The 26,409-nt window shown below is 44.0% G+C and overlaps 1 protein-coding gene across 17 annotated transcripts in view; it reads left to right on the top strand.

Annotated features, from left to right (window-relative positions):
* The window catches only part of SLC1A2 (solute carrier family 1 member 2), a 138,908-nt gene extending 124,802 nt beyond the window's left edge, over nucleotides 1–14,106 (top strand). For 9 of the 17 annotated variants that reach the window (XM_070564783.1, XM_070564785.1, XM_070564779.1 and 6 more), the window contains 2 exons: nucleotides 577–808; nucleotides 3,877–4,190. In XM_070564783.1, the coding sequence (XP_070420884.1) occupies nucleotides 577–808; nucleotides 3,877–4,077 (433 nt within the window). In that variant the 3' untranslated portion in view covers nucleotides 4,078–4,190. Of the gene's footprint in view, nucleotides 1–576; nucleotides 809–3,876; nucleotides 4,191–4,772 lie in introns of those variants that run through there. The other 8 variants (XM_070564792.1, XM_070564791.1, XM_070564793.1 and 5 more) reach the window with 2 other exon arrangements.
* Nucleotides 14,107–26,409: the final 12,303 nt, after the last annotated feature.

Here is a 26,409-nt window from a genome sequence, read left to right as displayed (position 1 = left end):
TCTGTGTAATGTGTATATTGCAAGGACACTGGGGTGCGGGCGGAAAGGCAGCATTAGTTTTGATCGTTACAGAAAGATGAATTATCTCTTATGGGAGAATTCACGGGTGGCCTTGCCTGTAGAATTAATAAATAAAATAAGCATACGTAAATTAGAGTCTTTGAGGAAGAGTTTAAATCAAGAGGAACGGCTGGACACAGCTAGGAGTATCTGGAGCCTGGGCACTAATTCCGAGATCCAGACACATTATTTCCCTCTAATTCTTCCTCCCTCTTCCTCCTTTTTCTTTGCTATTGTTTATTGAGTGCTTACCATTCATCAGACATTTTCCTAAGCAATTTACTTACATTATCTCATTTAATTTTCACACAAGCTTATGAGAGAAGTATGATTGTCGTCTCCAACTGACAAACAAGGAAATAAAGTCAAAAAAGGTGAAGGAACTTGCCCCAGATCAAGCAGAGGGAAAGGTAGAGCCAGAACTCAACCCCAGGTCTCTCTGGGTCTAGACCTTGACCTTTCAACCACCACGTCACACTGCTTCCTCACTAAACAATTTTTGTTCTTTGTCCCCAGGGACAGGATGAGAACTTCAGTCAATGTTGTGGGTGACTCTTTCGGGGCCGGGATTGTCTATCACCTCTCCAAGTCTGAGCTGGATACCATTGACTCCCAGCACCGAATGCATGAAGATATTGAAATGACCAAGACTCAGTCCATTTATGATGACATGAAGAACCACAGGGAAAGCAATTCTAGTCAATGTGTCTATGCTGCACACAACTCTGTCATAGTAGATGAGTGCAAGGTACCTTTCCCATTCATGGATATCGAGACCTGTATATAATAGTGCATGCTCAATTTCTTAAAACAAACACAAAATTCCTGCATGTATTATTGTCACATTTGTTCTTCTAAAGAATCATGTAACCCAAGCTTTTATGAGTCCCACGTCATCTAACTCTGTGTCTAACATGGAAGGAAATCAACAGGTCTAACAGTGAAAGAGCTAATCAGTTGCCTGTTTCATCCATGTGATGCGAAATAGTCATTCTGATTCCCCCATCCACCCACCCCACAAATTTGATTGGTTTTCTTGAATATTTTGCCCAAGAATTTGGTTTCCAGGGCTTTGTTAGTTTTCAAATATTCTGTTCCTTGAGTGAAACACCAAGAATAATACCCAGAATTATTTGATTTGTATAGCACAAGTATTCCTCCTTGCTGTATATCACATCTTGGTAAAAAATGTGCCCACACGACTTTGCGCAACCATCTTTCTTGTAATTATTTTTGTGGGAAGGTGAGTTTTGACTCAGCAGTGACTTTGCTCCAAGGATGGGGAATCAATTTCAAGTAAAGGATAACTATCCTTCAGGACAATTATCCATAGATATCTTTTAAAAAACACTACATTTCACACACTGCCTGGCGGCACCATCTTTCCTGAAACATGGATGTTTTGAACTCTTTTCTAAGCTGTTGGGTCTTAAGCCTTCAAGCTCGATGGGCTCTGTCTAGCCTTCATTGTAACTAACTTGACATTGTCAAAGACAGAGTGTCATGACCAGAGTGAAGCAAACTTGGAGAAACCCTGGCAGGTGAGCAGAGTCAACTTTGGGGGTTGGGTTGCTAAAATGGTTCCAGGCAGCTTCTGAGGACAGTCCAAACCCCACGCAGATTTCTGATACCCTTTGATTGCTGTTGACGAGATCTCATTTAATAGTCAATTTCTTCCTGGTTATTTCTGGGTATTCCAAATATACACCATGGCTTCTGCCAGGTAACTAAGGATAACACAGAAGCAATTCTCTTTACTGGACTGTAACTTATGTCCAGAAGTCCAATGGACCAGCCACAGTCTTTTGCTCATCCCCTCTATATCAGGAACATGATACAAATTAGGGAGGAACCCCACGTGCTAGGAGGCCATTGCATAAATTAATTGACTCAGTGAAAATGATTCAAATCATTAGAAATTCAGATGTACCTAAAGGGTATGCTCCATTCTCCTGTAAATTTGGTGTTTCCCACATCTAAATGAATGTGCCGGATTATCCGCCATCAAAATATTAGCTTGTGTCAACCAGGATCAGCGTTCCCATGGAATGGCTTTATGCTCTATTACATTAAGTCTTTGTTGTGTGCCTTATGAGTTTTAATTGAGCACCCGCATCTCATTCCTGTGAGCTCCTATATTTTGATCATTCATCAAGTGTTTATGGACGGCCCATTATCTGCAAAGCCCTGAATTAGGCATGGGAGGACAGCAAAATGAATGTGCAATTTTGTAGTGGAGATAAGGCTTGATCCCAAATTACTGCCATACAAGGAAACAGTAATATGAAACAAAGTGAAATCACCATATATATTCTTTAATTTTTCAATTATATGCAAGAAGAATCCTAGTGGTTAATTACCTATAGGGTGGCCCATTTGGAGCTTCTCAAGAGGCTTCTTAACAATATTGTATGGGACACGTTTAAAGAAGATATAGAGACATGGTGTTTAGATTTCAGATTTCCTGGATTTTTTTTTTCTTAAGGGACATCAAGCACATGAGGAGAAATTCACTTTATTTTTTAAGCAAAACAATTCAAGCCCTAAAGGGAGATGTGAACTACTCCCATCCCTGGGAAGTAAACCCATGAGGAAAGAGACTGTAGAGACCGTGTCCCCACTGGTCACAGCTGTGTCCTGGCACCTGAAGCAGTGCCTGGCATGCACGAGGTGCTCTACAAGGATTTGTGGAATGTATCCTTTTAGCATCTTGACCCTATGCTTTATTTCAGATGACCTTTTTTTGCTGGACAATTCCATAGAAGTAGTGGCTCACTCTCTCCATATCACTGAATACCCAGCCAACCACCTGCAAACTCGTTGGGGAATTAGCATTCAGAAGGTCACATGGTGAAACTGAGCAGGTCATGGAAATGATGAAACGGTCATATTGGCTTAACAACTGTTCTAGTTCTTTGCGCTTCTTGATGAAGCGATGGGTTCAGCTCAGTAAAGGTCAGTTTGGTCCTCGGCCTTTGCTCGGGGAGGCATATTGGCTCTTCTCCCTCCAGACCAACTGAGCTGACAGCGATGTGGGAAGGAGGCAGCCAGAGCTATGGAGGTTAATTTGCACACTTCCCCAGAATATCTAAGTCACATTTCTTCATGCCTTTGAGCTTCCTCCTGGTCCATTCTCAGTCTCACTGTTTTAAAATCTGACACGGGAGACATCAGTGTTTACTGCCAGTTCTTTCCCCTTTTTCTTTTTCTATTACCAAGCTGGTTGGAGCAGAGAGGGATGGAATGGACTGCAGAATGGAGTCTGGACTCCTCTAACCGAGGCAGAAAAAGAAATGCCCAAAAAGCTGCTGTCCCAGCTACTTTTGAAACACAGGCCCCAGTATTTAAAAAAAAAACAAAAAAACCCCAAAAAACTAACCCTGTCCCCCACTCCTAAGAGCTGTCTGGTTTTCCAAAGGCACCACACTGATTTATAATTTTGCACAGCCAAATAGGCCCATTCAAGGTTGCAGTGATCAGGCAGCTTCTCCAGGCAGACAGTCTGTCCCTGGCCGTCTTTCCTGACCGTTCACTGAAGGGGAAACAAATTTGCTGCAGCTCTGGTCAAAACTTTAACCCCCTCAGGCATTGTTATGTCACATTGATCTCTATTTTCAAACTCTTGCCTTGTCATAGTAGTTTGAAGTTGTGCGGTAGCTTTTTTATTTTGATCAGAATAACTGCATGTGGGGCAGTCATTGCTTCTTGCATGGTCTTTCTAAAAAAAATGTGGGGGCCTCATGGGGGTTGGCAGCATGAATAGTTTTTATTTTGATTTGCTTAGTTCGTGAAGGGCACTTGATTTTCTGTTCCTAGCACGTTGTGTGTGTTCGTAATGCATGCATCTCACTTCCACTTGATAAGAAGAAAGTCAGATTTCTTTCAAACATTGCTGCGTTTGTCGTGTCTCCATATCCCAATGCTTCCATAAATCCAGTCTCTCCATTATGTGGAATATCAGTCGTGGGTTTAAGTTTGCACATGACGTTGAGGACAGACAGATGGAAGGTAAGCTAGGAAAACTACTTAGAAGTGGAGGGGAGCAACCTCTTGTTCTGTGTAAGGGTTCAGTTCGCTTAGAGCCGGGGAAGCGTAATATAGACAGTCTGGTGATTATAGTTGGTCATTAAAGGGCTACATGGAAATGATTGACATATATCGACGTCACTGATCCCAGGCTTTTAATCTCTCCCTTTTCTCTTTAGTTGTTAAAGCCTGGACAGCTCGTTTGGTATCCAGGCCACCGTGATTTCTGATTTTAAATTGAACAGGTGTAAAATCCGCCTGGCCTCATTGCAGCTGAACCCTTCACATGCATGAGTAGCACTGTCTGCCTAGCTCTGGGGTCGTTTCCTCTGTGGTTGTCTGGAGTAGCACAAGGACACTATTCTTTGAGGACTACATTATTGTGATGGGTCTGTTGGTGGTTAGACACCCGCACAACTCTAAAAGCGTGGTAGAAGTTATCCTCCAAATTGCAAAGTCTCTCTAGTCCCTCAACCCCCCCCCCAAGGCAAATATGTATATTTTAATGTTCATGGATCCATGTTGGAAACCAAGTCCAGCTCAGAATCCATCTGGAAGGAATGACACTTAAAACTAACGTTTAAGTCGTGTGGTGTAAGCTGGATCTGGTGCTCCTCCACACAACCCACGGGGTGGTTTTCTGGTTCGTGACCTGTAAGCTGGATGTTGATGATAATTATTTTCAGGTAACTCTGGCAGCCAATGGAAAGTCAGCTGACTGCAGTGTTGAGGACGAACCTTGGAAACAGGAAAAATAAGGATCGGCAAATTCTTGAACAAACACCCCAGTATATCTTATGGTAAAAGAGGATACAAACAAGCTTTCTCTAAAACGGAAAAAAACGCATATATTTCTACGTTTACTTAATCTGTTAGCTGAGGCTTAGAGGACCTATTGTGGGTCGGTGGTAGGCAGGGTGCTGTGTCTTTGCCAAATGATGCTTCGTAACTGTCTAATTTCTCACCGTATTTTTGTTGGAATGATGCTGCTGGAGGGATCGGTTTGAACTGAAGACGCGTTCTTGCCAGCTTCCCTTTCCCCTCAAGATGCAGAAACATGGATGCTCTTTTCCCAGGGGACACAGCTAAAGCAGTGTGGTCCCCTCCGGGACTTGGGCTAACGGACAGATGCTCAGTGCGGTCTTCCTTCAAGCGTTCTCCATGCCTTGCCTTGTCATGCACAAGAGATTCTGTTAGAAGCCTCTAGAAGTAAATCGCATTAAATGTCTTGTAGATTTTGCTCTTATGACGATTAAAAGAAAGTAGCTGTCTTAGGGAACTTGGACAATTTATCTTCTGTCTACTCTTGAAGCTGAATGTTTCAAAGAGCATTGTGGTGGGAGCCACACTCTTAGAGGCGGCCAATTATGGAGCACTGAGTCTCTGCTCTTCCCCATCTAGTCTATGGAAACAACTGAAATTCCAAAGTATGCTTCATCATTTGCTCTAAATTTGATAATGGGTTAGGATGTAATTGGCACATATCCACTGTATATATTGACAATAGTAAAGGGGCACAGTCAACGTAAACTTTAACCAGATTCGAATCTTCAGATTTGGTTAGGTTTGGTTTGCATCACGCGGCATAGTGAAATGGAGTGAGTGTTCGATCTATGCTTCAATTTCTTTGTTTCATCCATCAAATTCTTATTTGGGTTTCCAACAAAAAAAGCCATTTTAATCCCCAAATTATTTCAGTCATATTCTTGTCAAACTAGAAGACTCATCATTTTGCTCTCCTCACACGGGGAGGACAGTTGGGTTGACTGTGCTCCTTTTAGTACCATCTCATGATAAAAACGGGAACAGAAACGAAATGCTGTTAGTTATCCAGTATGTAGAAAGTGTTTTGTTATATTCTATCAAAGCACGTAACCCTGGTTCTAGGACACAGTGGAAGCAGAGCCAATCTTCCTCCCCAGTCTTTTCTGTGCAAAGGAGCAAAGAACAAACATACGTGCAAAACGCTATAAAGGTGACATTCTGGTGGCACAGTCCAGGCAGCCTTGAACCATGAAGGGGAACACAGGATGACTCTACACAGCTTCACGGACGGACTCTTTTCAAGGCTGTGAAAGTTTGGGGGTAAAAGTAATATAATTGGAGCAGCGCAGTGCCTTGCATCTCTAGGCACCCAATGACTCCTGAATGATTGATCATGCAAGCTGAAATTTTCAGTGTCCATACTACCATTTTCTATTGAGTAACCCACAGTATTTTCCTAAGGTTGCTGGCTTTGGGAGTTTCCTGAGGACTTGAACATGAATCATTGGGAAGTAAAGCACATTCAACCTCTAAGGAGTGTGTAGAACTTTGGTCCACATGTGGGAGTAGGGTGGTCATCCAAGGCCGGCAGGTGGACGCTGAGATATTCCTGAATAGTCAGAGTCCAGAGTCTCTGAGGAGAGGGTACTTATGGACACCACATACTCTTTATTACCTACTCCTTGTGACTTTTCTCTTCCAAATCAGATACTTTTAGAACATGCAAGAGACATGAGGTTCCAGTTGTTTTTGTCTCTTAAGCCCTAGTTATTTTTGGATAAGGATCACTACTGGGCAGTATTAAGCAGCTTTTTGCTTTTATTATTTAATGGCATTGGTCTTCCCTTTCATTAGATGGACAGTTGACAGAGTGGCCAAGGACATGCTGACATGTAGTAGTGGAAACTGCATCCCTTACAGCAGATGTTGTGGGTTAAGGGGACAGGTCCTGGATTTAGATGTGAAACTGTTAAGGATTGTCTTACAGTGGTGCTCCCAAGACCTTTGTTATGGTGAGGAGAAGGATCTAGCCAGGAGCTTGTGGGTTTTGCTCTTTAAGGCCAGCTTAGCACCTGTACACACTAACGCGTTTCTAGAAGGAGTGGTCTCAGGATCATCTTCCCAAGAATCTGCCTGTAAGTCTTCTGTATTTCCTTCGTCTTCCGCTTTTTCCCAGTTATCCACTTAGCCTATAAATATATAAGGGGACAGTGCGTTCAGAAGGAACAAGGTGCACAGCTTTAACAAAGCAGGTGTTTTGAGTTGAGACTGTATGCAATAAGTTTCATGAGAATATACTTAGGGAAATCACATTTATCTGGAAATTCAACAAATCATATTAAAAGTAAACAAATTTCTCAAATTGAGGACTAGCCTGAAAATTCAGGATTGTATAAAGCTAATGTGACTGTGTCCTCTGTTTTTTTTAGGCCTCTTTCATTCTTCTCATGCCATGCCCGTTGGGGTTTTCCTTGCCCAGCATACGTGCCGTGAACAGAACAAATAGATGCAGAATGTACCTCTAACAACCTTTTTCTAAACAGGATATGCATCACCTGTCCGTTATGTGTAGAGATTTATATTAATAGGTCCAACACAGATAGGGATGCTTGTAATAGTCCATTAATATTTGATGATGCACAAATATTATATTTATATACAGACGTGGCAGGCCAGATATATACACTGCATCCTGTAAGGTCTGTAAGTCACGGCTTCAGCAACACCATTTTGTTGGAGACTCATTCACTCTTTTTAGGAATCAGAATCATTTCAGGAGAAAACCAACTAAGTAGACTTTAATCCTCCCCTTTCTCATTTGTCCCTGTTGAGAATCCCAAGAGGAATTATCCTGTGATTACCTACTACAATTCAGTGGCAGTCGGTGAGAGGAACGGCTTCTCTCTCGACGTGGGGCTTTACCTTGGATCTTTGAGGATGTGACTCCCACACAAAGAGCCTCAGAGAATGAAGGCAATCATCTAGATCACACGGCTTCCCAATATAGGACTTCAGGCGACGAGATCTGAACCAAGTAGATGTCAGATTCCGTTCTTTACTTCCTGTCGGGTGTGGAAAACAGACTGTAGTCTCGCTGTCTACAGAAGTTACCATGTCCCATAAAAGACAGATATTTACTTCTCCTCTCCATTTACTTCTGACTCCTGGTCAGCCTAAAGAAAGGGTGCCAAAATGCCTAGCTCCTGGATTTAGATTGGTGGGAGCTGAGAAAAACTTAGGGGAAATTCAGTTAATGGAGATGACTCCTGGGAGGTAATGACGGGAAACCCAACAACCAATTGATTAGAGAGTCTCAGGTTATTTTCACTTGTGCATGGAGAAGTATGTCATTTCTAAGTGTGTCTAGTCAAGAAGTCCTGGAGGAGTTGGGTAACTCATCTACTGGGTCCCCAAAAGGAAACCCAGTCCTGCCATGATTTTCAAATATTACACTTGCCTTTGTTCTCAATAGCAAAAATTATGGTACAGTATTTCATTTTTGACAGAATCAAGGGTTCTATCTGTGCTATATTTACACGTGAAATACAGCAGTAAATCCAAATAGGGGCTCATGCTCAGAGAGAATTCTCCATAACTCAGACTCTGGATAAACAAGTCCCAGCAGCTCGTGCCTGGTTTAATGAGTCAAAGCGCTCTGCAGTTACACCCACTGGAGGTGACTCTTCCCACTTTGCTGCTCTTAAGCTCCCGGGGCCATGCAGTTGTCTGGGTTGCTGGTTTTGTTTTGCTTATTCTCCAGATGAATTCATTCCAAGCCAAGAGAAAGGACCAAGTGGGACTTTTCAGTTATTGTAAGACCTGATCTTTGAACATTAAAGTCTGGGACCTTAAGAAGATTAAGTTTAAGCAAAGAGCCTGAAGGAATTCTGAAGTGAGAGTTTTGTAAATCTAGTTGTCAGAGAAGATTAATGGTCTCAGTATCTGTGGTAATTCCTGGCTAAAACCTAGAAGAAGGGCCATTGAGTTCCAACCCAGGCAGAATGCACTGCAGTCGGATTATTCTCCTTGGGTGGAGTGGGTTCAAAGCTGCTCACGTAACATTTGCTTATGATTTTCCCTGAAGGAAAACCCAGTTTCCCACTCTTCCTCCTCCTCTCTTTTCATTCCACTTATCATCATTGCTGCTTAAAACACAATTTAATAAATTATCATATGCATTATTTGCAAGGGTTAGTTTTAGACTAGATGACAGAGAATCTTAATTGAATAGTATCTAATTTAACAGTGTAACGCAGCAAATTCAGGTAATGGCATAGAGATGAGGAGAAAGAACGCAGTTGGGTAGAGGAAACATTTGACTTAGACTCTGCCAATCTTCAGCTACAGAGGTCACACATGTCACTTTACACCCAAGCCCCATTTCTTCCCGTAGGTCAAGTGAAAGTGTTGGATTAAATGATTAAAATCCCCTCCCAGCCCTATTATCTCTGCTTTAATTTCTTTCATAAGAGGTTTACTACTATAAAATTTTACTCATTTATGTTATATTTTAAGTCAGAGGGAACCACCATAACAAATATTTGCATTTTTCTCATCTTACTTGGCGGAAATTAAATTCAAGGCTTTCTCTCCATTTGATGTTTTGCAACAGGCTTGCAAGATGGCCATGTTAGTCTACGGTTTGGTGTTTCGGGACACAAACAGACGTCCTTCTATAAAACTACCCTTTGCCTAACTCACTGTCCCAGCAGAAGTAGCAATTGAGCTCAGGCAACGATGTTGCCAGAGTCACCGTGAGGGGACTAGTTGACTCTCAGCCTCACTCAAGGCCTTGCATCCTTCCTTCTGCGGCAACAGAGCCCACTCCAAATGCCCAAAACACACAGTTTTCTCCAAACGGCCCTAACTGTCAGCCAAGTATGGGAATTTGGGAGTCTTCGGCCAATAAACTTGAACACTTATGAAATCTGGTGCAAGGCTTACACAATAACAGCAACTGTCTGTAAATACCTTGTCTTTCCACCTATACGCAGACACGCACACCCATGCACGCAGTGAGCCTGGGCCAGGGCCTCTCACTGGAGAGATATGCAGGGATGTTGATTGAATTCATTTTCAAGTTTTTCCACCTGGTTTGCCTTTATCGTGGGCATGATGGCACAGGTAGAGAAGCTCTATCTTACGAGAATGGAGTTGTGCTGGCTATCGTTACCCTCTTCAATGCCCAAGGAGTTTCTAGGGTAGATAAAATGCATGGTTTGTCTGCAAGGGGCATGTCACCAGCCATGGCCTTTGACCAACCTCTGGCACCTTCTGGTACTGCTGTAATGGGCCACTACTTGCATCCTTGCTCTTTGTCCAAACTTCTGCTAAATACAGAATAAGTTTGGTGTTGTGTTGTGAGCACCTTTATTGCCAGCGAAGACTTCAGTGCTTTAGATTGGAGGAGTGAAATGTAAAGCTAAGACTAAAAGGATTAGGTTAGTGGGGTTTTTTTTGTTTAAATTTTTAGTGCAGAAGACCCGATGGAATGGCAGCAAGAAAAAGACTATTTCTTAACTGACCCGTATAAGACCCTACCGAAGAGTAAGGGAAGCCCCCAACCTCTTGTTTCACTCTAAGTAATATCCTGAATGATTACTGACCAGTTTTTTTCTCTGCCCAGCTTTGCTTCACCTTCCTACCTCCAGACCAAGTATCTATTTTGATATTTTAAAGAGTCCTCATGATTGTTATGCAGGACGCTTTTGTGCTGAGAATAAAATCTTCTACTGGAACTGAGCCCCCTGCTTTGCAGAGTCAGCACTTGACCCAGAGGATGGATAGCAACAGGTCCCTGGTTCCTCTGGAGACACCCTCATCTCTGGGTAGGTGTTGGAACATAACAGTTGGACTGTTACCCTGCCATCATCCTCCGTGGAGATGGGGATGATGCAGGAGGAGCCTCCCTCCTTCTGGGGCTCCGTTTCTCCTCATGGCAACCGTTTAGCCTGCCTAGAAACGGCCTGTTGCCTTGGGTAGGAGAGAAATGCACATGCTAGCTAAGGAAGTTGGTCTAACACATCTCTGAGGTTTCTCCCCATGGAGATGTGTGATCAGAAAGCTGGCACTCTGCTTGCTTAAAACTCCATGAGAGTTATTTTTCCTACTAGGCATCCTTTAACATCCAGATTTTTCCATAAATTACCTGAACTCCCTCCTTTCCTCCTTCCCCTGGGAAACCTCAGCATTGCATCTCCACGTTGCACAGCACAGATCAGGTTATCTGGTCAATATAGAGATTTGTATATAAAAAACTACTTTTGTGAGGATTTTTGTATACTGTTTTTCTATTTGTTTTCTAAGGCTTGAGGAAAGAGCTGGCAAACTGTGAATCTAATTTGACCTTGCTGCCAGCAGATATATTTTAGCTTCCTGGTATGAATCCACGTTACCGGGGACGATATATTGCCCTTCGATCAGTATTGCACCCCAAATTCACAAATTCCTCCACCCAATCTTCCATTCTTTTTAAAACAAATCCCTAGGCTCCTTTGCTATTATTTATAAAGAGCATGAGAAAATGTATTTATAGTCCTGGATAGTATATGTTTAATATTGATTTAGCCTTTAATAGTGGTATAGGTTTGTATCTATTCTTCATAAATCATAAAGAACTCAGTGTAGAGTGAATTAATCTATTTAGTATCTGTAATTTTGCAGACAGATATTTTCTTATGGTATTTTCTATAAATCCACATATGTAGAATTATAACTAATCAGAGCACAGGAAGTTTCTACAGCAGTTTAGAACTATCAGTTCTTCCCTGAGCATACAGGCATGTTCGAGAAATTTAAGAACCCAGCCCTTCGCCATGCGCTGAACAAACTGACCGTAAGGAACAAGGCATCGCTTAAATCCCCTCGCTGGTTAGGATGTGCGTTTAAGCAATTAGTCCTTTTAACTCGAGGAATGGTGCTGACTCCTTACTTTTGACATCAGGCCTGTTTTTCCAGCTAAGCATTCTAATTTTGCTTTTTTGAAGAAGAAAAATAAGGCGATAACAGTGGGATCCTTTCTGTCTCAGAATCTCCCATGCCTTCCTAATTATTTATGTGAAAATTGGGTCAGGAAAACCTGCAACAGCAGAGACTGGGGTGAGTGCTGTGAAACAAATCAGAACAGATGTATAATTCATTCTTGCCAAGAAAGTTGGTAGTAAATGTCACATTGTTATGTGAATTGAGCACATATTTTTAAGACAAAAAAATCATTAGTACCAGCTATGAAGCAATACTCTATCATTGGGGCTGGAGGAGGGGCCTTAGGGTCACGCTGAAGTTGTTTAGAAGCAGCCCAGGTGGATTCCGTCCTCAGGTGAATAACAATCTATGTAATTTTCCCAAAAGGCAAATCAATAGCCACTGCCAAGACAGCAGCCTTCCTTCCGCCAAACACACTTTCTGATATGGTTGTAGGGCTAGTGCTTTGTCATGTTTTAAAAAAATAGTCAGTTACATAGAAAGCTTATTGGTATGTATATTAACCTGCTTCCCATTAAGCAAACAGATTCAATGTGCCCTCAACTAGCAATGATTGTTTGTGTGGTTTTCCAGGGCAGATAGCTGTCCGAGCATGAAACTCGTGTGTGTACGCAGTAACACTTGGTTCACGCATGAAGAACAGTGCCTACGCACTTGGTGTAGCTATAATGTAGATACCTATGTGTAATTTCAGTGAAATGGTGTATAGCTGTATTGTAATTTAATTTAAATGTTATTTTTGGCTGTTCATTTAAATGTAGTAGATGTGTGGATTGCCATTTTGAAAACCCTTCTTTTCCTTCTTAGTTTCCTAGTAGCCAATCCTTTCTCCACTTTCTTAATGTGATTTGGGGTTGTATATCAGTGAAGAACTTATCTATGAATCCTTTGTACCGATGGTTGTTTGAAAGCCTGTGTGTGTCCAGCATCTCTGTAAATACGCAATTCAGGGCACGGGAAACTTGGATGCGTGTCATGATTCTTAGTGAAAGGTCACTGGCTGTCTGCATCACGCCTGGCAAACGCAGCTGTGGAACTTTTAATGATCTAGCCTTAGGTAGGTTTAGAATGAGGACATCTCTCTACAACCCTCCTTCGCCTGGTAGATTGGGCTCAGAGAGACAGAAGGTTAGTCTGCTTCTGTGTTTTTTATCATGTACTTGTCCAGGTAAAAGTCTGCCTCTCTGCTTGCCAAATACTGATCGTGATGTTCCTGACCTAAAGGTTCCGAAGAGCCTTGTCCCCTTCGGTTTCTTGAGTCAGGGTACAGGAAAGACATTCACTGACTGACTGCCATGCCAGTGGAATCCCATAAAAGCACAATCTGGTAGCAAAGTGCACAGTTGTCTGTAGAAAGCTAGAGCAGTAGAAGCACAAGAACCGTCAGTGTTCAGCTTTGGGTTTGCAGAAAGGCAAGTGATGAAGCACAGATCCCATATATGTGAAGGGAGTATGACCTCTACCTGATAGCTCTGTGTGCATGTTTTGAGTGATTGAAGATGAGGTTAATTAATGCAATTATACACTTGTCTCCTAAAACACACTTTCTGTCTAACGATCACTAAATGGAATGCTGCGGGGTCTATCGTTCCTGTAACTCCCTTCTCCTCTGCAAGGACAGAGAAGAGTGGCCATGTGCAGTTTGGAACATGAGTGCCCCTCTCTTTTCACAAGAGGAGTGAAGTCTAAGAGATTCCCTGAGGGCACAAAGCATATTGATTCTCAGTGGCTTCTCCAGTGATTGGAGTGAGGGGGTATCTATTATGGACAGACAAATTTTTCCTTGAAAATGTGGCTTCTTCAACTCCTGCCAACTCAAGATGGAAAGCTTAGTGAAAGAAAGCTAGCCCTTTGGCAGGATTCCTTTGGGAGATTCTTGTATGTCCAGAATGAAAGATAACAATGTTTCCTTCACATTCATAATCTCCATTGGTCTAAAGTCAGGTAGCACATAGCATCTACAGCACATAGTGTTTAAAGACTAATGAATGCAAAACAATGGAAAACTTCAACTAACTATTGGGTTGTTTCTTATACATGGTACTAGGAAACACCTTGTTGGCAAAGCGCACTTAGGGTAGTTGAGGTCTTTGGTTTTCACCTTTAGCTTTCTAAGCTTTCTTACAATGTGGACTGATTACTGTAACATTTCATGTATAAAATAACTGGACATTCTTTATATACTGGAAATAATCTGTGAATCCAATATTTCACTAAGTGTTTTAACTTTTCTGTATATATCTCTCATCAATAAATGTGGATTCCAATTTCTCCTGGTTGTTGCCTCTCCTTCAATTTCCATTTTAAACTAGTGTTGGTTTCACAGCAAAGGTCTCCAGTGTTCCTTTTGGAGAATTCTGTGGATTGAAAACCATGGTGTCCAGATGAATATTTTCTGGGAAGCCTAGATACATAGTGGAGTCATATCTCATGACTTAAAGTTAGTGAGTTGGACAGAAATGATGTATAATCGAAATTATCCCTGTGAATCAGCCCGTGTGGGCTATCCCCCAAATCTCAGGGGCTTACAACAACGAAGGTTTATCTCTCACTCCCGTGACTTGTCCATCAGAAGTAGGCTGGGGGACTCTGCTCCATGCCATTCTCACTGAGGGAATCTGAGTGAGACATCATCTCTATGCTTCTGCAGTTGTCAAATCCAAGAAAAAGGGAACATGGCAAATCTTACACTGACTCTTAAAGCTTCCTCCTAAATGTTATGAACCTCACTTCTGCTCATATTTCAATGGCCGGAGCAAGTCACATGGCTCTACCCAACTTCAAGGGGTCAGGGAAGTGCAACCTCACCAGGTGCCCAGGAAGAAAGCTAGAAATAGTTGGTGAATAACTCTAATGACTACCAGGCCATAAAAATTCCTTAAATCATTCATAAAGGATAGTATACAAACATATAGTCTTTCAGTAAGTCCAACACAGCAAGCTTTTCTCTGCTATTGGAAAAGCAATGACTATGGAAGTAGGTGGCAAGCATTTAACAGAGATGTTGTAGAACTGAAATGCGTGGTCTTCAAAAGTAGGAGCACACGCAGAGCGATGCGCTCCTCAGGCAGTGAAAGTGTACACACGGGCATGGAGACCCACCAAGGGAATGGCGGGCTCTTCTTTCAGACTCCGGGGTAGCCATGTATCAAGCAGAATGGCCTGGGCTACTTCAACTGTTCTTTTACTTCTTTTGAGAGAAAGGAGGTAAACATTTGATTTTAAGTAAGTAAAATACATAGATGTGATACATCACAATTCTTTCCACCGATGTCAGCAATTTATTTAAATTGTTGTTGAAAATGGACGCTTCCTTTGAAAAGACACTTTTCCTTCTTCCCCTGAAGTCAAGTCTACATCACATCCATATTCAAAATGTTATTAAAATCTTCTTTACAGAAAATACGCTCATCAGTAAATTTTGGGGCTGCCGTTTTCTTTTAAAAAAGCAAAGAGCCGCAACTCAGAGTTTAGGTAAACCTAACACTTTAGTGTGGATGCAGTTTGGTCAAAACCAGCCACTGCTTCAGAAGAGGACACAGCCGGAGAGAAACTTGACTTTACCTACTCAGATCCTTGTGTTCTAATTTCTTATCCTTTCTTCCAGAACAAAGGTGTTTAAGCCATGCATTGTTATTGGGAAGGCCAGTTAAATGTTGCTTTTACTTACCAGGGCAAAGATGAGGAGAAGACGGAGGGGGAGGAGGAGGAGGAGGAGGAGGAGGGGGAGAGGGAGAGAAGGAGGAGGGGAAGGAGGAGAGGGAGGAGGGGGAGGGGGAGGAGGGGGAGGGGGAGAGGAGGGGAGGGGGAGAGGGAGAGAGGGAGGAGGGGGAGGAGGGGGAGAGGGAGGAAGTGGAGAATACTTTTGGAGGAGAGAATGGAAAAAGGACTCGTGGACTAGGAGTTATGAGACTGACCCCCCACAGTCACTAGAGTTGTGCAAATATGACCACCGTCACAATTTGGAAGTCATGTCGGCATATGTAAAGTTAGGAGTTTGGATTCGAAAATTTCTAAACTTTTGAACCCTGAAATTTGAATTCTATCAGCCAGCTGAGTCATTATGACTTCAGATAGTTTTATTTTTTAATCTTAATATCTTAACATAGTATCTCACACATACCAAAGAATATGTATACCCATATCTACGTTATAATGCCCCCTGATACCGAAGCACACAACCCATTACCCAGTGCAAGGACGACAGCATCACCAATAATCCCCTTGCCTGTGTGCTTCTCCCTTATGCCCGTCACCTGCTTTACTCCCCAGAGGAAACTGCCGCTAGGAATTTATCATTCCCCTGCTTTCAAAGAATAGTTTTTACCTCACACGTACGCATGCCCAAACAAGCTCTGCTTCTTTCTGAGCTTTATATGAAGGGTATCGTAGTGCACACAGTCTTTCTGAACCTGCCTCTTTCCTACTTAACACTGCCTTTCTCAGTTCATTCACGTTATTGCGAGTAGCTGTGGTTCATTGACTTTCACTGCTGTATAATAATACAGTGTGTGAAATATGGCACACTTGGGTTGTTCATTTTCTTGGCAGTGGACATTTGCCTCATTTCCAGTTTTTTCCTATGTCAGACAGTGCTGCAGTGAACATTCTTGTATATTTCTCCTGGGTATATAACCAAGGGAGGCTTTGACACATGTGTTCCTAGATACAATTAAAAGAAAAGAGTGTGTGTGTGTGTGTGTGTATATGTGTGTGGCTGAAAAGTTCCCAATCAAATCTTCTACCTATTTCTCCATGGCTCCTTCAGAGGGCCCGTTTGTGGACCACTGTTGGAACCCCTGGTAATCAATACTCTGCTGGCTATTTAACGGAGTCCGTCTCTCAAGTGGGAATACAGAGGCAGGCAAAATCGGAGCATTTTTAGGAGGTGAATTTAAATTTAAAGCTGCAGGCTTCTCTCCTCCAGCTCACATGGCAGCACCTTGGAGCGCAGCTCTGATGGTGGTTAGACAGAGCCCGTGAAGTCTTTGATCTCTTCTTTGAGCGATAACATGCCAAGCTCCGCCCCACCTCAGCAGGCTGTCTGCTATACTGAACAGCCGTTTGACAGAGGAAGTTATAGGACGTCATAAGAAATCTGTCCACCTACCCCAAAAACCACTAGTACCCCCTTTAGCTATACCCCCTTGCACTGCAGTGGGCGACTGTGGAAGCATTAAGGCCAGTGTCTCTGAAAAGGACAAGCTGTGTGGCTGCCATCTAAGGCACCTTCAGGGTACCTCTCCTTCCAGGCACAGTGACATAAACAGGTACTTCAAAGAACCACAGGTGACAGAAGGTTCAGTCACCTCCAGGGAATCTTCCATGAGGTGCCGTCCCCACTTGTCACCTCTCAGCCCAGACAGGAAGGCATGGGTGGAGAGGCCCACACGTTTGACGTGAGCCGTGTAAGAATAGAAGACTGCGGAGTTCCTGGCAAAAACACAAGTGTTTTTAGCTTAATACCTTTCTTCCTGTTAGTTTTTTAAGCTCAGTTAATTCATCTTCCCACTGAGGCAGTGGGAGGCCATGTTTAATTCCCATGTCATTGTAAGAAAAACTGAACCACAGCGTCGGGCTTAAATTCAAGAGTATTGGTTGAGTCCACGAACATAAAGAGAACAAAGCTATTCAACGTAAATACTGTTCTTACTCTCAAACATTTAAAAGCAACAACTTTTAAACTCTTACAAATTCCATGAGGCAGACACATGAAACGTTATTGCGCTCCTCCCCCATTTTTTACTGTGTCGGAATGAATACACAAAATCTCAAGATCTATTTTTGTTCGTGATTCGGAGTAATCGGTTTTTAGCCTTCCAAATGTTGTCTGGAAAAATCCAGTGGCCTTCAGTTAAGGAAAAAATAGAACTGTGTCGTCTGTGGTCCACTCCTTTTGCCGCATGACCTGGCTTTCCTGGAATTCTCCAACCGCTCCCGTCACTCAGATGTTTTCCAGGCCTAGATAACATGCCGCTCGCAGAGGGAAGCGCCAGAGTTTCCTAACTACCTCCATCTGAGTGAGGAGTTCAGGTGGAACACCGTCTCCCTTCTCCAGTGGCTTACCCTCCTGCCCACAAACCTTCCTCTCATCTTGCTGAAGAGGACAGAGATCATTCCAGACTGTAAGGCCAGAAAAGACCTTGGAGAAGGATTACCCGAAGTGTAGCCATGCCTTTTTGCATATGTGGAAAATGATACCCTAGGTTAAAATGAATTAGAGGTGATGTAGTGGCAAGCCAAGGTTAAATCCTGGTTCTACCCCTTTCCCAGCTATGAGCCAATGGATTGTTTACTTAGCTTCACTTTTCTCATCTGTGGAATGGGGCTAATCATGCCTGTGATATAGGGGATTTGATGAGAGAACATCCATAAAGTAGTTAGCGCAGTTCTTGGCACATAGTAAGTGTTCCATCAATGAGAGCTATCATCATCATCATCATCACCATCATCATCATCATCATCACTGTTATCATCCTTGGCATTATCAATCACAACTTCCTGGTGACTAAGCTGGAAGAAGCCATGCTTGCTCTTTCCCAATTTGGCCTCTTTTCCAACCATATCACATGGACATCAGCATGTAACTCACAGCTCATCTGGCCTCCCAAACATCTCAGATTTGTTGATAGACCGTGACCTCTCCTGACTCAGCCTGGGATAACCCTAGTTTTACTCCTAGAGAAGCTTCCAGAACATCACGAGCCTGGGCTATCTGATGTCCCAGATGCCCCTCTGCACTTTCATCTGTTACTTGCCAAGGTTCTGATGCTTGGCAGTGAGGGAAGTCGCTGGATCTCTTCAGGGAAAGGAAGTGAGTCTCAGCCTGGCCAAAATGGCCTCTCACCAGGATGGGAGCCTGAGCTGGCTCTTCCAATGGGAAACAGGACATCCAGAAATGAAGCAATTCTTTGCTTCACTGGAGATGTCCCTCGGGGAGCCCCCAGCTTACAGTGTTGCATGTACTAGCAGAGACAAAAGTCATGAGAAAGGCCATTTCTGTGGAATGTCCTTTTGGGAGGGTCCCAACCCAGCAGGACCCTCCAGAACTCCTTTGGCTGGGTCGATTCCCAGCAGCTTCCCTTCCCATCATGCTATTCTCCTTTCCCCCGTCTTCTTTCACAAATGACATTTGCCTTTTTCCCTCAACGGTTTCAAGAACAGGACTTGGGAGAAACTTTTTGGTTTGGGGAGTCATACATTGCTGTGCTAGAATCATCTCAAGATGGTGCCCCTCCACAGTTTTCAGCAGCTTCGGGCAGGACCACAATCTTAGGAACCTACTGTTTATTATTAATAGCAGCTACTATCTTAGATGGAGATCCCTAGAAGCAGAGCCTGAGACAGGATTCAAGTTCACGTGGTTCTTTTGAGGGAGTGCTTTTTGGGAAACCCCTGTAAGGGCCTGAGGGAAGCAGGATAAGGAAGGGAAAGGGCTGAGCAAGAAGATAGTCTCAGGGAAAGTCTAACTTTGCAGAGGGCACTGTGCTCATTGTGCTCAAGGACCCTAGGTGATAAACCAGCTGCCGTCTTATGCAGGTTTGTTGTCATGCCGAAAGGGAATAGAGCTCTGGGAAGGTCCTCACCTCAGATGTCACCTAGCTAGGTGTCACCTCAGCTCAGAAGTCATTGGCCAGAATAAGCCATATGGTCCCACTCAGCTTCAAGGGAGAATGAAATGCAATCCCCCTACATTCTCAGAGTGGGGGAGATCCAGAAACATCTGTTGAACAGCACTTACAAATTGCCACAGTCCACTTCTCTGGTCACCTAATATTTGGTGCACTCTGTTTTCCAAACGTAAAATGGACTCACCTCCTCCCCAAGGCAGGCCACATCAAAGTCTCGTCCAGTCATGGCATCAAGCTCAAAGTCCAGGATCTTGAGGTGATGCATGGAAGTTCCTACATATGGTTCAGATGTGGCTCCTGTTGGCCCAGAAATCTATGAAAAGAAAATGCAAGTTCTCTGCAGCTGTCCCCCAGTCCCCGAATACTCCACTGGCAGATTAGGGACACCTTAGTCACATCTGGAAATGGGACCAATGGAAGACTTACAGGTCACTGAGCCGTAGCGTTTCCGAACTCCCAGTGGGCAGACTTTAGGATATCCCCCTACACTAAGGGTAAGGAACATTTCTCGACTGGGTCCTGTTCTGGCTCCCTGGGGGGGCTTCCCCAGTCCATTTTCCCCCATGGCCCTCAATTCTACTTCCTAGGAAGTCCTTCCTTTTCCATTATACTCCATTGGTGCATGTGAAGAGATCATTCAGGAATAATCTCTCCTGTAGCAATGGCCTCAGCTCTCTGCTTATAGAAAGATAGTGTTCAGGTTCCTTTTAATCAATTACTGGATTCCTTTAAATCAACTCCTTTTTGATCAGTTACAGAGTTTTCTAGTTGAGGCTCAGGTTTTCTTTGGCATCACAACTCTTAAAAAATCTTTGCTGGTTTTTTATCTATTTGACTCTAGTCAGCTTCATATGCCAATAGCCACACTCACAGCTCGTCTAGAAAGACGTCCCTTTCTCTTAACTGTGGTTACTGAGCCAATCAGGCTTAAGGCAGAGAGCTATGTTCCAGGATTTATTTTTCCCTGAGCCACTTTTTTTCTTTTTCTCTTTTTTGGTGAGGAAGATTCACCCTGAGCTAACATCTGTGCCAATCTTCCTCTGTTTTGTATGTGGATCACCACCACGGTATGACTGACAAGCAGTGTAGGTCTGTGCCTGGGATGTGAACCCACAAACCCAGGCCACTGGGGTGGAGCGTGCCAAACTTAACCACTATGCCATGGGGCCAGCCCCATCTCTGAGCCATTTTTTTAAAATGAAAGAATATGCTGGCTGCCATATTAGTTCCTGCAGAAGTTTTAACAATAGGTTTGATGACCATGGACTTGATCTGACTTTGCTTCTGGGGCTAGATTGGCTCTCAGTGCATAAAGCATCTCTCTATTTTATCTTCTGTTCTTGAGGGTTGAGAAGCAGATGCCTCTTCCAGCTCTACAAGTGTTCACAGCCCTAGCACCTCTCTTCCCTCTGGCAGGTGATGAAAACATTTGATATGGTCACTGTGCCATTCAGGGTCTCTGAGTGGCTGTGATGACAGAGTCTGTCTGGGACCTGTGATGGGCATATAGCATGAGTGAGCAATAAACTTTTGCTGTCCTGGGAATTTTCAGTTTAGAGGTTTCCTCTGTATTGTGGCCTCATTTGGAAACAAAATTAAACCATTCTTATGAGCCAGTAACTCCCCAATGACGCCTACGGAAATGATAGATGTTTAACTGCCCTGAAGAACAGGGAGCTCGTCAGCAGAGAAGGTTCCAAAGGTGGGGTGGTGGAACGGCAGCAGAGATTGAGTCAATCTTGGCTGATAGAAGGTGAGTTGTTTTTCTAAGATCGAAACTAGGGAGTTTCAGAATCATGAAAATTATTTTTTTTTCTGCACCAATTTAAAATTAGAAGTGAGATTTTTAAAAAACAGCTGTTATTGGAAGTGAAAATTATGAATTGGTTGATAAAAAATGACCAAACACTAATGTCACTTCTTTATTTCAGCCCCTACAGAATGGGTCTTTAGGTATCCTTGCAGAGATGGAAGTCAGGAAGACGCATATCCCTCCTTCCCCAGCTGGTTCCTGCTGCAGGGAAATGCTCGTACTGCCTGGTGGAGCACATCCAGAGGGTTGTTGTCGATATCTATCAAGCTTGTGTCAACACCTATTGATTTGGTGCCAGACGTTGGTCTACGTATATCTTTACCTTTGGTCTACGTATATCTTTATCTATATCTTCACAACAGCTCTAGGGCATGGGTCCCTTTATTAACCCCATTTCACAGATTAAGGAACTGACGCCCAAACATGTTAAGTAAGAACCCTCAGGCATAATGTCTGCGCAGTAAGTAACAACCAAGGAGGAAAGGAGACCTCTCCTCTGTTTTTCTCTTGGATATTTGGAGGCTGGGAGGCAGATCAATTTTGCAAGGATGCTGCTCCCACAGCTTTCATGCACCAGCTCTGCCCCTAGACACAGCTGCCATGTTCTTACAGCTGTCACTCTCTCTTCACGTCTTGCTTGTCTGTTTGTTACATCACACAGATTCAAAGTCCTGGGGAGAAGGGGCCTTTTGGCCAAGCTATTCTGGCGCAAGCTTAAGTCTTGCTTTTGTGTTCCTCACTCCCACTCACTGCCCATTTTGTGCCTCAAGACATGGGAATCTGCCGGACTCCTCAGAGTGACTCACTCTGCACACACTTTGGGCTAAAGTTTCCTGCCCCAGCTAGACCAGGAGCCCCATCTACATTTACTTTCTGTCTTCCAAAATCAGTTGATATCTTTTTCTGCTCAAGAGCCTTCTTCTATCCTCTTTGTATTTGTGGTCTACACTCTTTCGATACGGGTACCATCATTTGACGTAGACTTAGGATGGAAAATATATGAATGAATAGATCCAACCTGTTGACTTTAACTGAAAGTCTGAGATGGAATATTTATTCTCAAATGGGAACAATAGAGCGTGTTACACCCGCTCACAATTAGCAGTGCCAGGCCAGTGTTTAGCAGCCTCTGAAACACCGCTCACTTATATACACCGTTGTGTACGAAACTCCCGTGCACGCCACTGTTCCACTAACTGACCAGGTCCACTTCGACATCTTCTTGATGTGCTGCTAACTATTTAGCAGCTGGCCTGGAGAATAGATTTCCAGCTTAATTCTAGGTTCTGACTTGGATTAGAAGTAACCAGACATCATATACCTATTCAAACACCCTGGAAAAACCTCCAAAATCCACAACCAGTGAATTAGCCACATAAGCTGTCTCTCCCTATGATTCTGCCATATAAGCTGTGTCTCTCACTGTTATTCATTTGTGTGTTCAACGTATTACGTATTCAACATACGGAACTGAGCGCCCACTTCGTGCCAGGCATTCTTCTCAGTGCAGAAGACACTGCAGGGAATATGAACCTTATTATGAAGGCTAGATATCCAGCTACTGGTTATTTGAAAGCCTCACGTAATTGTAAGAACGGAGTCGGGAGAGGGATACCAGGCATTGTGCACCTGAGCTAACTTCCTTATACCCAAACCAAACAAGCTGGTGTATGTATGTGTGTGTGTGTGTGTGTGTGTGTGTGTGCATGCACACCCGTGTGTGTGTGATATTTCCTCCTGGAGTGGGCAATGTGAGATGCACCTTTCCAAGATTTGCTCTTCATCTCCTTTGAATTCCTGTCCATCTCTCTTCCATTAATCCATCTGTCTCTGGTGTCTCTACAACCTTCTCTTGTTCCTACCCACCAGCCCTTCCCACAGAAATAATAGAATTTCTGCCCATTTTTGCTCTTTCTGTTTCCCTCAGCTTCCCCAGCCATCCGTGTTGGATGTCGATCGCTCTTCTCCTCCTCCAAGTTACAACTGCTCCACAGAGAATGGTGGGCTCTGCCCCCATGTCCTCTGGATCCCCTGGGGGTGAGCCCTTGTCTCTGGGACCTGGAGGCAGGGGAGGAAAATCTTGGAAAGAGAGCGCCATCCTGGGTGGTGGCTGGGTTTCCCCTGAATTACCTAACATCGAACATATCTCACCACCTCCAGGCCTGATTTCTTTCAGAAACCCCCTGTCCTGACCTAGAGAACAAACACCATTTTCTTCCACTCACCTGGATACTCCTCCCAGCAGAATCAATGCAGGGGACTTAAATATGCTGCCCGTTCTGACAGCTTTCCTGACATTTCCTTCTCCATTTCTTAATGAGATTTAAAGAATCCTCGGAGGAGGAGAGAGCTCTTCCCGAACTCCAGTAACCTCGCCTGAAGTTGGCCCTTGAGCCTTGAGTACCGCAAACCTGTCTCTCCACTTCTGCCTGGATGGCTTCCCAAGGTGTGGGCCCGGGATCTCTGGAGCTCGGCCCTGGAATTCCAGCCCCATCTCCTGGCTCTCTCCATCTAGGAGCCCCTCTGAAGTTCGGCTCTGGCAGGGCCTTTGTGTAGTAAGATGTTGGCACTAAGAAGCCTGTATGTTCTACCCTTCTCCAGAAAACAGGACAAGAGCCTCTTTTCCTTTCTGATGGCTACCCGGGTGTGAGGTTTTTAGGACCCCAATTCTTGAAAGAGTTTAGGAGGGACTCAGAAACTCTTGGAATACCTCTGACTTCCCCTACATCATGGTTCATATTTTGCTTAGGTTCCTACTATATATTCACATAAGAAAAACGTTGAGGATGGCAGGAAGGAGGGAGGAAAGCGTGGGCATCTGCTATAGTCCATGCGTTTTACATACATTATCTCATTTGGTCTCCAGCAGTCTTTCTGGTAGTAGCTACCATTCCCATTTCACAGATGAGGAAACTGAGGCACAGAGCCACTAAGTAACTTGTGTAAGGAAATACAGGGAGCAAGTGGGAGGGTTGGATTTGGACTCAGAGTCTGGTTTTAAAGACTACCATTTTCCAACTAAACCTTAGCTGCCTTTCCTGAGGTTCTTGCCATTTCTCTTTAGGGAGCGAGGGAGGAGGAAGTGGTTTGGACCAGACTCCTGGAAAACAGTAGTCATCACATAATGAGGCAAGCAGTCCAGAACCCTGAAGGGGCGGGACTGAGGAGGCGGCATGGGAGCCCTGGCGGGCTAACTGCTAGTGTTGAAGACCAGCTGTTAAGACAGGCAAGGAATGGGGCTGGAGGCTGGGTGCTGGTTATTGGGAAAGAAGTATGGCTAACCAGGCTCCCTGTTCCCGTGACCCCTGCCCCCAGGCGTCACAAAATCATATTTACACACGGCCTTCTCCTTCCTCTGCCAGTAAACACGGCATCCATGAGGCCGTTTACAGCTTCCTAAACTAATTCTATCACCAGTCTGGCCTAAATGGTGAGTGTATCTTCACTTCCTCATCTACAAACTCTCCCTGTGGTTTCTGGAAGCCTCCTTTGGCTCTACCAGGCACAGTGCTGGTGTGCTGACCTCGTTTGCAGCATTTAGAGAGGATCTCTTGACTTCAGTAGATTCAATTTACCAAACTTCTGACAAAAGGCAACAAAGCATGTTAAGCCAGACTTTGGACAGAGCCGAGCTCCCTTCCAGGTTCCACCACTTTCTGTGTGTGTAGCTTGGGGACCATAATTAACCTGTCTGCATGCCAGGTGCCTCACCTATTGAAAATGGGATAAGAATTCTCCTTCATGGGTTGTAGGGAAGACTCAAAGATGTGCAAACCCAGGCATTCATAATCGCTCAGTAGGTGGTGAGTTCTGATGCTATCAATGATCTTCGCGTGTTGGAGCTACAGAGCCAAATTCTGCCCTCAAGAGGCTCACCGTCTCATGCAAGACACAGGCCCATGGGCCAATTAATGAGATGGCAATGTAAGACCTGCTTTATGGACATGTGGACAAGGTAAAGAGGCGGCACTGAGTGGAGGAAATGGCCCCAGCCTGGATAGGGGTGGGGTGAGACAACTTCCTGGAGGTCATGATTGAAGCCGGAGGCGGAGCCCCACCTCTGGTTAATCTGCAGCCACTACTTGAATGGCCCAGGCTTCAGCCAGGCTGCCCGCTAATCTGCTTCCTGGACTCCTTGCTCGTCGGCCTTGCTTTGATAGCAAAAAGCACTTCTGTTAAAATCAAAGGGCTTCCCCACAAGGAACCTTGGATTCTGAAATGTTCTGGTTCCAGGCACTCTGGGTTAATAGCAGCACACAATTAAAAGCTGGTTAGAGTTTGGAAAACTGGAGACGATGGGGAAGGGAAGAGTTCAGTGCCTACGGTGTGTGTGTGGGAGATGAATTAATATTCAGATAGGAATTAATGTTTCTGAGGACCTAACATGTGCCAGGCACTGCCATGTGTTTATCACTTCCTTTAATTCCCATAGTGACCCTATGAAGGTCGTCTTGTTTTACAGATGAGAAACTGAGACTCAAAGTGTTTGAGATACGTGAGCTGGATTGCACAGGAGACTGGTAGAGTCATGATGAAAACTCAGGTTTGTCTAATTCCAGAGCACATGTTCTTTCCACTGTACCAGGCCATCTCCCCAACATGTATTTACACAGGATCCTGCTCCTTCCTTTGCCAACAAATGGCATTTATGAAGTTGTTTATGGTTTTCTACATTAATGCTATTGCCAATGTGGCCAAATGGCATAAATGTGAGAGATGCCCTTGAGCATAAGAATCTTTCAATACATCTGTCACAGATTAATTGTACTAATGGCCCTGATCTCAATGTACAATGGCCTCCTTGTAGCCACACTTTTTGCAATGTGACTTTGTAGCTCCTCCCATTAAGAGATGGGAGCTATTTCACTTCCTTCAAATCTGGGCTGCTCTTGTGACTTGCTTTGGCCAATAGTATATGGTGGAATGATAGAGTGCCTGTTCTTGGCCTAGGCCTCAAGAATCCTTGAGAGCATCTGTTGTCACTAGGAACTCTGTCAGGTCTCGACTAGGCAGCTGGGGGTATGTGAGGGACAAATAGAAAGAGACTCCAGTCATCCTAGCCATCCCAGATGAAGCCATCATAGACTTTAGCTGACCTGCTTGTTAACCACGGTCATGCTCAGCTGAGCC

Source organism: Equus przewalskii, chromosome 11 (assembly GCF_037783145.1).
Source record: "Equus przewalskii isolate Varuska chromosome 11, EquPr2, whole genome shotgun sequence".
In the NCBI taxonomy this organism is placed as follows: Eukaryota; Metazoa; Chordata; class Mammalia; order Perissodactyla; family Equidae; genus Equus; species Equus przewalskii.
This window is presented reverse-complemented; position numbering and strand designations above follow the sequence as displayed.